Source organism: Panthera uncia, chromosome E1 (genome assembly GCF_023721935.1).
Source record: "Panthera uncia isolate 11264 chromosome E1, Puncia_PCG_1.0, whole genome shotgun sequence".
Taxonomy (NCBI): Eukaryota; Metazoa; Chordata; class Mammalia; order Carnivora; family Felidae; genus Panthera; species Panthera uncia.
The window spans coordinates 10,039,478-10,054,672 of NC_064814.1; the positions used below are offsets into that span (position 1 = coordinate 10,039,478).

At 38.6% G+C, this 15,195-nt stretch overlaps 1 protein-coding gene across 1 annotated transcript in view; it reads right to left on the reverse strand.

Moving 5' to 3' along the window:
* IKZF3 (IKAROS family zinc finger 3) overlaps positions 1-15,195 on the reverse strand; it is a 93,394-nt gene that overhangs the window by 25,380 nt on the left and 52,819 nt on the right. The window contains exons 4-6 of the mRNA XM_049635958.1: positions 3,779-4,039; positions 2,698-2,865; positions 600-716 (exon numbers count right to left, since the gene is read on the reverse strand). Coding sequence (XP_049491915.1) covers positions 600-716; positions 2,698-2,865; positions 3,779-4,039 — 546 coding nt within the window. The remainder of the gene's footprint in view (positions 1-599; positions 717-2,697; positions 2,866-3,778; positions 4,040-15,195) is intronic.

Consider the following 15,195-nt stretch of genomic DNA (forward strand, 5'->3'; position numbering starts at 1 on the left):
TGTCAAACTCAAGCCCCAGGGCCTTTGCACTTGCTATTTCCTCCTTATCTGCAGGGCTTTCTCTTTGTCCCTTTAAGCCTGTTAAAATGTCAGCTCCCTGACTCAGGTTCTGCCCCCAGTAGCTGCTTCATTTTTCTTCTTCTTTTCTTTTTTCTTCTTTCCCTTTCCTTTCCTTTCCTTTTCTTCCATCCTTTCTTTTTTAAAGTTTATTTATTTATTTTGGGAGAGGGAGTGTGAGCAGAGGAGGGGCAGAGAGACGGGGGGAGAGAGAATCCCAAGCAGGCTCTGTGCTGTGGGGCTCATTCCCAAGAACCATGAGACCATGACCTGAGCTGAAGTCAAGAGTTGGATGCCTAGTCTACTGAGCCACCTAGGTACCTCCTTGCTTCATTTTTCTTAATAATACTTAACTATCTTCTAAGAAACGGTATATGTTACTTATTTACTTTGCTTATGGTCTGCCTTTCTCCACTGAAGTATAAACTGTGAGGGCAGGTGTTTGTTTGTTTGTTTGCTTGTTTTACTTACTACTATATCCCACCACCTAGAAGAGCAGATGCTCACTACATGCAGATAGAACGAGTGTTGCATGAACTCACCAGTCTCACCCAGGTCCGTGCTCTGAAGAAATGTACGGCAGCGCTCCTTGTGCTCCTCAAGGGAACTTCTCTGCTTGTAGCTCCTTCCACAAAACTCACATTTATAGGGTTTCTCAACTATAAGGAGAGCACAAGGGGCACTCAGTGACCCTCACGGTTACGGAATAAATGATGTCTTGGGGTACTGTGCAAACTATCCTTTAGGAATGAGACTGCTGAGAGAAGCCAGGGTATTTGGATATTTTTGCATCTATACTACTTTTAAATTTAATAAAGTAAAATCAGGTTATGGTCACATTAGAGTTTTCTTCGGAAGGACAGCCTCCTTTCACAAATGAAAGGATTTGGATATAATGACTATCGCTGAGCATGGTGTTTTGGCTCCAGATCCAATCTTGTTTCTTTAGGAAAATATATAGGGCCTTTTTATTCTTCAAGGAGGTTTGTGTGGCTTAAAAATGAAACAGAAAGAGATTCCTTATTTTGTGACATCCATCTGGCTTGTAAGTAAAGAATGCTGGGAGTTAGCCATTCAGCCAGTTGATGGCCTTTTCAGAGCATTGACATATTTGGATAAATTTAGCTTATCCTTGCCAAGTGGCTATAGTGAAATCTGGGCTAAATCAATAAAAACTGAGCTAACTGAAGATATTTTTGAATAATAGAAATAAGAATGAATTACAAAAATGACTTTATCTTAATTTCTGAGATAAAGCAAACTTTCCTCAACAGTTCATCCGTAAAATTCAAGCCACCTTTGTCCTCCCAACTCCTCCAAGTGCTTTATTGCTTAAAATATGTAAGTAATAATTTCAACTGTGCAGGGCTGGTTTTTCTGATTTGTGGATAAAGCGTACCCTAAGAATTTGTCAGAGTTTTAGGAACTGAGACTTTTATTTTTTAATCCTCTTGCTCTGTTTAAAACAGAGTCTTTGGGACATAAAGCACTAAACAATCCCTCTGGAATCCCAAATTAAAATGAACGCAGGTTTGCTAGGGCTAAAATTGTTTTAAGTGTTCTGCATGAATTGGGGTCGTCTAGAATCTATCTCAAAAATGACCACTGTATTTGGATCTTACTTGAAAAAAGCAATAGACAAGACTGTTCTAATTTTTTGGATTAAACTCATCTTTAATTCATTACTTTGAATGATGAGCTGTAAATGAAACCTTTCTTTTGCCACTTAATATCTCTCATGGTGGGTTTCGCTGGGGCTGATTTGTTTAATCCTTAGTCTCTGAATTGTGACCAGTTGTGGGTTTGGGGCTGGGTTTTAGTCAAAGCAGTACGTGGATTGACATAAAAACAAACCTTTTTTTTTTTTTTTTTTCAATTAAAAGTTTGCCAGATAACATCAAGAACATGAGGTCCCAAATTTGAAAATAAACTCAGTTTTAGTTTTCTAGGAGGGAAATTCTAAATGTTGAAAAAAAATTTATTATCTTGCTTGGTTAAAATAAAATGTGAAAACATTAAGATAGAACATAGTTATTTGTTTTTTTTTAATTCTGCTCATCTTCTAGAGATTAAAAATAAATAGGCTGATCAAGAAAAAAGTCAGGTTTAAGAAATTTACCCCATGTACACCTAAAACTAATACAATGTCACATTGTCAGTTATATCCCAATTAAAAATGTTTTAGCCCAGAATGGCCAAAAGAAACCATCTGACAATTAATTACACTCAGTTTGCAAACTGTACATCATTTGCTTGTCCAGACTTCTGAATGAAAAGTGTGTGCATGTGTTTCTTAGGAAAATAATCTCTTAATAAAGTTTACCATAAGAAAATACCAATGACTATAATTTTTTCACAAAATTTTAAAAGGCATTTTTATAGGGCAGGCTCTTCCTGTCTGACTGTGTTGTTCTCTAAGGGAACAAGGATGGTGAGGAGATGATCGTCTCCATTGAGCCAGACGGAGAGCAATTAATGCCTTAATGGAAGTGTAATTAGCCCTAGAGGTCTCTGCTGTTGTAACCCTTCAGAACAGGAATGACGGATTAAAACCTCCATACTTAACTCTTTCTAGTTTCCTCAATGGGCACTGAGAAACACAAATTTACTAGATATGGAATGCTCATTGCTCTCACTTACCAGAATGTGTCCTAAGGTGACCTGTGAGTGCGTCTCTTCTCTGGCATGCGTAGTTGCAGAGGTGACACTTAAAAGGTTTTTCCCCTGTGTGCAGTTTAATGTGGCGGAGGAGGTTACCTTTCTGAGTAAAAGATGCCCCACACTGATTACACTGGAATGGGCGTTCACCTTTAAAAAGGACAAAAAGGAGACTTCTGATCACCCAGCAAGTGGCAAAGCATATGCACAGATTAGACGCCTATGGCAAAAGCTCATCTTTTAGACAATATCTGTTCATATCATATTGGGATCAGCTGGGAACTATATTTCAAGGCAAGCATACAACTTACTTCTAGAATTTTCTCTGTAGAAGAGAAAAAGCATTCATCTAGTAAGGCTATTTTAGGTATCATCTTGTCTTGGATCAGAGTAGGGGGGTTGGGGGGGGAGAAAGATAGCTCTAGAAGTGCTTTCTAGATGTAAATTTGTAACATTACTTAGCATTCTATTTGAATATAATCTCAATCTGAAAAAAAGAATCACATACTCAAACTCTAATAAGGTATTGAGGGCCATAAATACCTCTTTTTTAAAATTTCATATCAAATGTCAGATGGAATCTATTGGGCTCAATGGGACTGTTGTGTTTGTATGCAGTTCTATAGACTGGCTGTTTATTTGTCTGAAGATAAAAATTTTAAACTGATAATAAAAACTATATCCTTTCATCTATCAAATTTGAACCCGATATAATAAGGAGGTCTGCTTTTCAAAAAGTTATGCAAAAATGTATGAAAGATGCTTAAGAAGCATATCACAAAATTCAACTCCTACTTATTAGCTGAAGAAAAATATTTGGCTGACCTAGAACACTGTGCTTACTATAGTGTTTTTATTCATGGCATATGCAATGTTTGCCAAATGCATAGTAAAGCAGGAATGAAAATCACTGGGTAAATGAAAATGCAGAGAGGGGGAGGTACATCAGTATTATAGCAAAAATCAATGAAAGTAATCAAAAGTCCCAAATTCCACCATTTCATTTCTCACATGGCTGCATTAGGACAGTTTTCAGAAGAATGGATGAAGGAAACTTATTTACCAGTATGGCTCCGCTTATGAACCATTAAGACATTGAAGCTAATGCAGGAGAGTCCACACACATCGCAGTTCATCTTGCCACTGGTTGGCCTGCTACTATCATACGAGACAACATGTCTTTCCAACTTAATGTTTTCATATTCATTATATTCTCTCGAAAAGCTGTATGGAATTTCAGGCTCTTCTGCATTTCCCATGGGCTCTGGCTTTAAAATATTCTCATCCCTTTCACTGTATTCATCTTTCACTTTCATTGAATCATCTGCAGGCAGGAAAATGCAAGGAATGAACAATGATTGTATTTGGAGCTATCAAAGCAGCTCAAAGAGAGAGACCCACAACTGACAATCAAATACCAAATGAAGTTAACATAATATTGTACATCTACAAAATAAGAAAGCACCATTAGGATGATCACTCATTATCTGAATTCAGAACCACAGTCAGGGGGAAACACACACACACACACACACACACGTGACAATGACTTGCACCATCCAGAAAATGAGACAGAATAGATTTAGCTGTCACTGCTCAAAGCGGCCATGAAAAAAACATTTTGAGCAACTCTTCTCCAGTACCGGGGGAGAAGAAAGGTTCTCAGATTTAGTACCTTTTTTGGTGGCCGCAGTTAAAAGGTAAGGTGATGGAGCTCTTTGGTTTCAAAAAGAAAATACTGTTTCAGTCCTTCAAATGCATTCAATTTAAGCCACTAAGAGTGAGAGTTGAATAGTTGTTATGGTTTTTCTGATTTTAAGCCATGCTTTGCCTCTTCCCCTTCCATGTATATGCACTGCTAAAAAGAGTCTTATCTCTCTGTTTCTCTTGGAACTGATAAAGAAACAACATTGAATATAGAGGAAGCTGGCAGTACTAGTGAAATACTGTTGAGAAAGATAAAAGGAGAAGTAATTCTTTAACATAATCTTCTAAGGAGTCACTTTCATTGACACAGGTAAATAGAGCTCAACCTAAACAAGGGAAAAGGCACCTGTACCCATGTTAGGGAGGATGAAACTCAAGATCCTGGAACTATATAGAACTGGAGAGGAGAGGAGGGACTGGCCCAAAAGAATTTGCTAACCAGGCAGTCTCTTAAAAAGAGTTGCCACACTCTTGAGTTGAAGAGCATAAGAAGTGAAGAAGGCAAATATATGTAGTGACACTGATAACACCTAAATATTTGCCTGATATTAATCTTAATAAACATTTGCAAGGGACTTTTCATATATAAGATAAACTGCTTACTTTTCCCAACATTTGTTCTTAGAAATTGGAAGTTATGCTTCCTCATGAGGAATTATAAGTCAATGGAATTTTAGGGCTGGAAGGGAATTTAGGGATCATCTAATCCAACCCCCTTTTGTTCTTCAGATAAGGAAATCTGACACCAGAGATATTTTCAGTGATTTGTCCAAGGTTACACAGCCACTTAATAGCAGAGGTGTGATTAGAATGCTGAACGTGGATTTGACCTCACACACTAGATGTAGAAAGTCTAAGTGGCTTCTTACTAACATATTCCACTCTCTCATCAATGGTGAAGACATTAAAAACCAAAACACTCTGAAGAAAAGATATTTTAAAAAAACTGCATCCCTTCCAAAAAAACACCAGTGAGTGCAGAGCTCCTGTTGCCACACAGGAGGAAGTACAACTGCAGCTGTGCCTGGCTTGCTACCTTCAACTCGAGTTTCAATTTTCACTTCTATCAAGGTTACCTTTTATCTATATTAACTGTGTTTGCTTAATAGAGCAAGACAGGGCCTAACCACCAACCGAGGAGCCATTGCTGCAACACTGTTCCTCTGCTTCTCACCACAGTTCATGGTTCATAGCCTTTCACTCTTTGGTTAGAAGAGATGCAAGGCTATAGGATCAGTCAAACATTTTTCAAATTTGTCCATTCTGTACATCTGGGTCATACATGAATCCATATCCATTTCCACATGGAAAGAGGTTCATTCCCTTCTTTCTCTGGATAGGTCTCACCTGCTTTCAGATGGAATTGGTTTGCTCAAGTGGTTTTGCTTTTTAAAAAAAAATTTTTTTAAGAGAAGGATGCACCTGAGGCTTGTACCCTCCTCCCTTCCTCCATCACTCCAGCTGTGGGTGATATCCCACCAAAGCTTGAGTGCTCTTCAGTTTGCATGTAGGCGTTTAAAAGAACCTCAACGGAAAACTTCAGCTACTGAAAACCAAAAACAGCAGATAGGGGCCCGCAGAAAAAGATCCTTTTCATTTTGGTTATAAAATGTTAATATGAGCAAATTTGAGCCATTCCATGGTCAGTGACAATTAAAAACTAGGAAGATAAATGTGTTGGGTCTTTCTGAAAATGGCAGGACAAAAGAGAGTTGCTACTTCCCTCAGGACTTTGGCTTTAATGGGCTTGATCTAGAACTCAATACCACACCAACCTGGCCCAAGGGAAAAATCTTGGCTTTGGTCCCTTAGGATTTAGCTGTAGAACAAGGAAGATGGTATTTGAGACCCAGAGCCCTAAGGGAAAGCATAAGAGACTCATGGACAGAGTATTAGGAAAGTCCGTTGGACTTAATGGACCAAGAGTTCCTGGTACAGTTGTTGGTTTGCCTTGGAACTCGTACTTCTTTCTTTTCTTTTCTTTTCTTTTCTTTTCCTTTCTTTTCTTTTCTTTTCCTTTCTTTTCCTTTTCTTTCTTTCTTTCTTTCTTTCTTTCTTTCTTTCTTTCGAGAGAGAGAGAACAAGCTGGGTAGGGGCAGAGAGACAGGATGAGAGAGAGAATCCCAAGCAGGTTCCACACTGTCAGTGCAGAGCCCGACACAGGGCTCAGTCTCATGAACCTGAGCCAAAATCAAGAGTCAGATGCTCAACCACTTTGAGCCACCCGGGCAGCCCAGGAGAGTTACTACTTTTAGATGAAAGACCTGAATGGCCTCTCTGCATGGTTACTGGGATCAACAATTCATCATGATTTACCATGTAAAGATACACAGAATTGAACACTAGAAAACATTAGTATCTAAGATATGAATGGGATTTCTGAGACATTATTGGATTTAGAACCCAGCCTCCAAATACAGTCCACCAAAACGACTGGCACAGACACTTGTCTGCTCTAATGAAGAGATTCATTCCATCTCTTGGGAGGAAGATTTATTGCAGAAGAAAGGGGAGCATTCTGCTACTTAGTATCCTTTGAAAATATTAAAATCATGTCTAAAATCAAACTTGTCTAAAATCAATCATGTTTAAAATCATCTTTGAACCCAAGCTTGCTTCTAATTTATGACTTTGTTATATTTCCAAATGGCATCTTCCTTCTTCCAGCTTCCAAGTCTTAAAAATGGAATCCTTTTTCTTTCAGTCTCCACATCAATTCAGTCTGCAAGACCTATAGATTCTATGTCCTCAGGCTCTCTGGATGCTAATTCCTCTTTTCCATTCGCAGTGCAATTTAGTTTAGCCTCTCATCCTCTCTCAATACTCCTTTTTAGACAAATTTACTACAAAGTATGCTATGCTTTCTGCCTGTATATTCTCAAAATTGATGTAAAATTGCCTCTAACTGGGTTTCCGCTTCCATAATTCACTGATTCTACTCCCCTGAAGATCATCAATAATGTCCTGATTCCTAAATCCACTGGCCTTTTGTGTGCCATTCTCCCCAGCTTTTCTGTAGCCCTTGACACTATTGACCACCATTCATTCTTCTATACTATTTGTTCAGTGAAACCGTAACTTCTTTCCTTACCTTTCTGCTGTTTTTTTTTTCTAGCTCTTTTCCCTCCCTCTGCCTCATAAATACCGCCCATAATGTTGTTTTTTCTTCCCTTTACATCCCCTCCCCTGTGGCAATTTCACCTACTATTCAGGCTTCAACTAGTACTTTCTGTGATTAACTCCCAAATATATATATCTCCAGGTGTAATCTTTCTCCCCCCTTTCAGTCCTCTAATCTATAAGGCCTCCTAAGTATCCTTCCAGTTACTTAGGCTAGACTCCTTACAGACATCTTTCCTTCCTCTTGTTTGTACCCCACATTTAATCATCCCTTGGTTCTATTTTTGTATCCTCTCTCCAGTTCTGTTTCTCCTCCCCACTATTGTGCATTCCTAGTATCCTGAATCTCAGGAACTTAATGCTCTCCACTTTGTTCTCCTTGCCTCCTTTCTCTCTTCTTTCCAGTTCATCCTATACACTACCACCACATTATTCTTCCTCAACTATAGCTCTGGTCATATCATGGCCACGTGAAAATTCTTCAATACTATACTGCCAACAAAATAAAATCCAAACTCAGAAAGAATCTAAAGGGGCTTTCAGTATCTGGCTCCACCCCGTCTTTGTAATGTTGATTTTGAATACTCAGATATCTTTAACCAAACTAAACAACTTCTAAGTATTCTTGCTTTTATTATTTCCACTGCTTACATACAAGATCTTTCCCTAATGTTGTCATGGGTGGGTCCAAATCCTACAGATCCTTTAAAGCCAAAACTAGTATGCCATCTCCCCCCTGACACACACACACACACACACACACACACACACACACACACACTCACACACTGATCCTCACCCCACTCCCAGCTGCAAAATAATCTGTTCCTTCTTTCTCTGAATTATTTATAAATTTACTTCATCTCCCATGTGGTCATGTAAGCTATCTGAGGTCAGAAGTTACACAGGTTTGTTTTTTTTAACTCAGTATCCCCTGTGACACTGCTTAACTTGTATCTGCTGATACAAGACTGTGTGGTTTTAACATAGAAATTTTGGGGGTCTACTAATTTGATGTGGAGACTGGAAATATGCATTAAAAATATGCTCCGTAGGTAAATCTTTTTTTAAAAGTTAATTTATTTTTTATTTTGAGAGAGAGAGAGTGCATGTGCAGCCCAACATGGGGTTCCATCTCATGAACAGGTCAGATCATGACCTGAGCCAAAATCAAAAGTCTGACGCCCAACCGACTGAGCCACCCAGGTGCCCCAGTAAATATCATCATCATCATCATTATTATGATTATTATTTGAGAGAGAGAGAGCACCCACAAGATGGGGAGAGGGGCAGAGGGAAAGAGAGAGAATCTGAAGCAGGCTCCACACTCATCTTGGAGCCTGATGCAGGGTTTGATCCCACAACCCTGGGATCATGACCTGAGCTGAAATTGAGTCTAACGCTTAACCGACTGAATCACCCAGGCGCCCCTAGCTCTTTGGGTAGTAGATCTTGTATACAATGGAGTTTGAGAACTGCCACTCTCTAGTTTGACACAGTATTCTGCATAAAGTACATACATAATAAATACTTAGTACATGAATATACCACTGCATTAGCCTCCTAAATGGCCCACAGTATATGTGACCTCTATTTTATACTATATCTTATTTCCAGATTAATCAACCTGTAGCACTAAAAATCTTTTTCAAAAACTTTCTATGATTTCATTCTATTTCTAGAACAAAGTCTAAACTCCTTAGCAAGACCATCAAGGGCCTATCCAGAACCTGCCCTGAGCCTTCCCAATCATCTCATTTCTCACTAGTCCTCTTGAATCAACACTTTTTCTAGACTAGAGCCTTGCTACTCAAAATGAAGTCCTTGGATCAGCAGTTCCAGCATCCCCAGGGAGCTTATTAGAAATGCAGACTCTCAGGTCTCACCCCAGACTTACTGGATCAAAATTTGCATTTTAACAAAATCCTCAAGGATTCCTATGCACATTAAAGTTTGAGAAGTATAGCAGCAATCTAATTGCAGTTTTCCAAGCCTCTTCTCTAGTCTTTTCCATACCTAACATGCCCTTCTCTGACATCAACGTTCTATTCAAACTTCCAGATGCTATTTAAATGCCATTTCTTCCATGCAGTCTTCCTTGACACTCTAAAGTAGAAAAAAATTCTCTTGTTTCTGTGCTTTCTCATATACCTACCTCACTCTCCCTTATATTTAGCATATCACTAAGCCTGTACAGATTCACCTTAATATAGGTGATATGTTCATAAAGTGTTGCATGTAAAACCAATAATATTGTTCCACTGATTTAAATTATACATCCAGAGATGTTTCTCTTCATTTTTCTATGATTTTCAGTTGTCAGTAACTGGCAACATGTGAACTGTTAGTGAAAGCAGAAAATCTTTAAAAAAATTTTTTTTAATGTTTATTTATTTTTGAGAGAGAGAGAGAGAGAGTGAGTGGGGAGGGGCAGAGAGAGAGGGAGACACAGAATTCAAAGCAGGGTACAGGCTCTAAGCTGTCAGCACAGAACCCGATGCGGGTTCTGAATCTATGAACTGCGAGATCATGACCTGAGCCAAAGTTGGATGCTTAACCAACTGAGCCACCCAGGGGCCCCTAAAAGTAGAAAATATTAAATATCTGGCAAGAAATACTTAAATACAGTGAAGAACTGTCCAACAATATCCGAAAGGTTTTGTAAAGTGAATAAACCTTTTGTAATGTGAATAATTTCATATCTTACTTTTGTAAATTCCAGTTTCCTATCATATGTATCAGGTTTCTTAGACACACAACTTAAATTGCCACTTAAAATACTATCAAGGGGCGCCTGGGTGGCTCAGTCGGTTGAGCGCCTGACTTTGGCTCAGGTCATGATCTCACAGCTCTGTGGGTTCGAGCCCCACATCGGGCTCTGTGCGGACAGCTCAGGGCCTGGAGCCTGCTTCAGATTCTGTGTCTCCTTCTCTCTGCCCCTAACCCACTTGCATTCTGTCTCTGTCTCTCTCAAAAATAAATAAACATTTAAAAAAATGAAAAAAAAATACTATCAAGAATCTTCACAGGCACTAGCAATATTTTATTTCTTAATTCAGGTGGTGGGTCCATGTATTCTTGTTTTGTAGTTATTCTTTCAACTATACATGTAATTATATTTGCCTTTCTGTGTGTATGATATATTTCATAGTAAAAAATGTTAAAGGCTTCCTGAGTAAATTTTTTATATGTGAACTTGTGGAGAAGAGAACATACCAAACCACAAATTGCTGATAAAGGTAATTGCTTAACATTCCCAGAGGGGGGAAAAATATGTCTAAATTGAATCTAACCCATAGAAAATTAGATTAAACTGAACTTCTTCCTAAAGGAGATACTCTGGGGTACAATTGCTCCCATCTTTGTCTATGTTATGGAGGCCTCTTAGGAAGATGACATACACTAACACACACACACACACACACGCACACACACACACACCCCAGAGAGAATTTTGTAGGCTGAAGAGAACAAAGGCTTGGCTCACTGGGGCTGATGCACATGGTTTCATTTCCTGGGGTGATGGTTATCACATGAAAGGCTTGCACTCCAGAGTAGACATTTTTGGTTTCACCTGAGACACTGCAAAAACAATGGGTCTTGGAAAGGATCCAACATCTAAATCCTTCAGGGGCAATAGCACTCTCAGCCAACTGTGCCTCAGTTTGTTTTTACAAGCACATAAAATGCTCAGTTGGAGAGAAGAACCTATCAAAGATGGCAAATGGAACAGGCAACTTGGATGTCTTAGATAGCACGTTAGTAGGAATTTCCCAGTGCAGAAAGGGGGTTCTGAGTTTCCACTCTGAATTATGGATCTCAGAATCCAACTCAAAGAAGGACAAAGCTTGGAGTAATAGCCTTAAGTTTGCCAGAGATATTGTGGGAAGGGGCAAAACAAGATAGAGGCTCTTGAACAGGGAAGACACAAAAGGGTGATGTTGTTTAAGTGTTTTACAAGGATTAGGGGTCATAACCATGAAATCCTCAGCACATGCAAAAGTCAACTGGATAACAAAGAAGCTTAATCATCTTAATGTGGCATTTTAATGATGCCACTGATTTGCTATGCCAATTCAGAGATAATGAGGCCCTAATGCTACAGATGTTCAGCCAGGCTAAAAGAAAGGGGGGGTGGGCTTTTCTAGCATGCCATTTTCTAACTATCCAATTAAACAAATTGTGAAAGCATCTAAATAGTTTACCAGGTTTTGACAGCTGTTAATAGGATTTAGAAGCTTGAAGCACTAAAGAGAAAAACGGGAGATATATGTATTGTAGGTATTTAGCCTACAGAATTTGTTGCAACCATCCAAGACAACAGAAATAGATCAACTAAAACAGTTTTCCTTATAAAATTAATATCTCTACTCCTTTCCTACAATGGTCTCTTTGTATCAGAAACAAGAACACTGAAATCATGGGTCATTTTCATTTTCTAATTTACATTTTTATTTGTAAAGTGAGGAGGGAGGAAAACCAATGTTATTTTGCCAACTAAAGAATACTAAGTTCTAGTATTTGCTAACCAGTAAAATTATAAAGCTTCAATGAAAGCAAAAGTTTTGGTCATTGATTTATAGGATCTATTATGTTTTCCTTTTTTTCTTCTTTTAAAATTTAAAATGATAGACATCTACTAATTTTTAAAACACCTATTTTAAAATTAGGAAAAAACTGGAAAAGGTGAACCAGATGGCTAAGAGATGAAATATTATATCTTAATAGCAGCAAAATAAGAGATAAGCAGTTTGGCTAATATTTGGTTTGGTTAAAGTTTTCATTAAACCATATTCTTATCAGACTTAAATCTGCCCTTAAAAAAAATCTCAACTGTAGGGGCACCTGGATGGCTCAGTCAGTTAAACGTCTGACTCTTGATTTCAGCTCAGGTCATGATCGAGCTCTGAGTCAGGCTCTGTGGTGAGTGTGAAGCCTACTTGGAATTCTCTCTCTGTCCCTCCCCTGCTCGTTCTCTCTCTCTCTCTTTCTCTTCCTCTCCCTCTCTCTCTCAAAAATAAATTAATGAACATTTAAAAAAATCGAAACTGGTAATTGCTAAATCCTGTCGCTTCATATTCAAAAACTTTAGCATGAAAACATGAAGGAGGTTTCTGTTGCAAAGGAACCATTCTCCACTTAACTAATGATGTTAATCTTTGTCTTATTATCTGACTATCAAATAGCTCATTCATTGCCATAATAAAACTAATTTTGTTTAATAATTTCAATGTGATGCTTTGCTTCCCTATCAGAACAAGAGATTTATTACTTTTAACAGGAATATACTACATATCAGTGGTAGGTGAGGTTCCAGCTGCTCAGTGGGCTAAATTTACTCTTCAGATGTCTTCATCTACAGTTGTGAGGATTGAAGAACATGGTGTGTGAAAGTTCCTTCTAAACTATAAAGCAGTATACAAATATAGTGGCTTTTTCATTTCTCTCTATTATAACTATGAACTTTTCTATTGATCATTTAACCTATGTATTATTTTATATTTCTATTTCTGAGAAGTAACTACTATCCATTGAAAAATAAAGAATGGAAATATATCTAAAAAGATTGAGGTTTGAAGCACTTGGGTGGCTCAATCAGTTGAGCAGCCAACTTTTGATTTCAGCTCAGGTCATGATCTCATAGTTTGGGAGCCTGCTTGGGATTTTCTCTCCCTCACTCTCTGCCTCTCCCCGTCTCATGTGCTTGCTTTCTCTCTCTCACTCTCTCTCTCAAAATAAATAAATAAGTTTAAAAAATATATTTAAAAAATAAAGAGGTTGAGGTTTAAGATGTTGCCCAATCAGAGATTGTTTACCTAGTAGACATTTCATTAATAAATACAGAAGAAAAATCTTTCTTTTCATTTATAATTCCTTTGTATAGAATATTCACTCTCTTTTTTGAGTGCAATTAAAACATTTAAAGCATATTAAAATAGAATACTTAGAAAAATTAAAAAATTATCGTCCAAATACAGTTAAATTGGCTAAAAATATCCTGACTGACACAACACTAAACTGAGGATCACAGGTAAAGAAAGGAATGAAAATGCCTCCACATTCACTACAGAAGTTCCTGGTATGCATAGTATGTGTTGTGTTACATGACAGTTAACATGTTTATTTCCCATGTAGATTAGGAGTATCTTCAAGGCAGGGGTCAGGTTTTAATATTTAATAATATTTGTGTCCCCAGAAGCTGTCAGAGGGCTCACTTACTCTAGGTATTGAATGAATAAATGAATGGATGAATGAACTCTTTGGGCAGCCTGAACCAATTTAAGAGGAAGGGGGGCACCTGGGTGGCTCAGTCGGTTAAGCGTCCATCTCTTGATTTTGCCTCAGGTCATGATCTCCAGGTTCATGAGTTTGAGCTCCCCATCAGGTTCTGTGCAAGGACCACACAGGCCTGCTTGGGATTCTCCCTCTCTCTCTGCCCCTCCCCTGTTTGTACTCTCTCTGTCTCTCTCAAAATAAATAAACTTAAACAAGATGACGAAGAAGAAGGCGGCCAGGAAGGGAAGAAGGAATAAGCCACTTTGCTGTACCACTCCCTAATTTGTCTACAACACTCTGAAGCTGAGACGTGGTAAGCAGAATTTCTCCTCATGATACATTAGAAAAACACCCAAGCCCCACAGTGATAGATAACCAGTTCTCCAGTTGACTTCTTTGCTCACGGTGGTCAGCCTTTTGTCTCCCCTATTCCCTCACTTTGGAACAGGATGTCATCCTTTGGAATAGTATGACCAGTCCCTGCTTTTTTTTTTTTTTTTTAAGTTTATTTATTTATTTTGAGAGGGAGAGAGAAAGTGAATGTGGCAGTAGGGGAGGGGCAGAGAGAGAGGGAGAGAGATTGAATCCCAAGCAGGCTCTGTACTGTCAGCATGGAACGCTATGCGGGGTTCAAACTCATGAACTGAGAGATCATGACCTGAGCTGAAATCAAGAAATACTTAACTCACTGAGTCACCCAGGCACTGCCCCCCGCCCAGTCCCTGCTTCTTAAACCTCTTCCCTGAGCTCTATTCCTGCCTGATTCTATTCTACCTCACTTATTTGTTTCTTCAGTCTACTCCTTTTTCTTGGTCTCCTAGGTGTCAGTGGTCTCCTGGGGCCTGTTTCTTTAACCTTTTGTTTTTTCACTTTACATATTCTCCTAATCCAACCTTCTGTTGCGGATGACCCCCACATCTCTATTTCTAGCCCAGTTTTCCCTGCTCAGCCCAACAGGTACTTCCAATTACTTCTTAGATTTCTTCTACTTGTTCCACACTCAACAAGTTGCAACCTAGCTCATTATTTCTCTCTTTTTGACTTTCCTTCCAAATCTGCTCCCGCTATACTAGTCCCTGTTTTCCCCTTTACCTAGTGGCTGCTTATTGTCAATGTCTGTATATTATTCCACTAACAAACTTAACATGTAGCACTGTGCCAGGAACACAGTTTAGCTTAGTTACTGCTTACCAAATGAACAGAAGAAAGGAAGGAAAGAAGGCAAGAAGGAAGGAAGGGGTGAACAATTATTCTGTTCTTTGCTTCAAGTACAAAACTAAGGTTGGAGATGTTTTTTAAAAATTGCGCAGATTGTAATTTTGCCTAAGGTTAGCATGTTAGGCCACAGCAGAGGAAAACAACAAATTGTATTTCTAA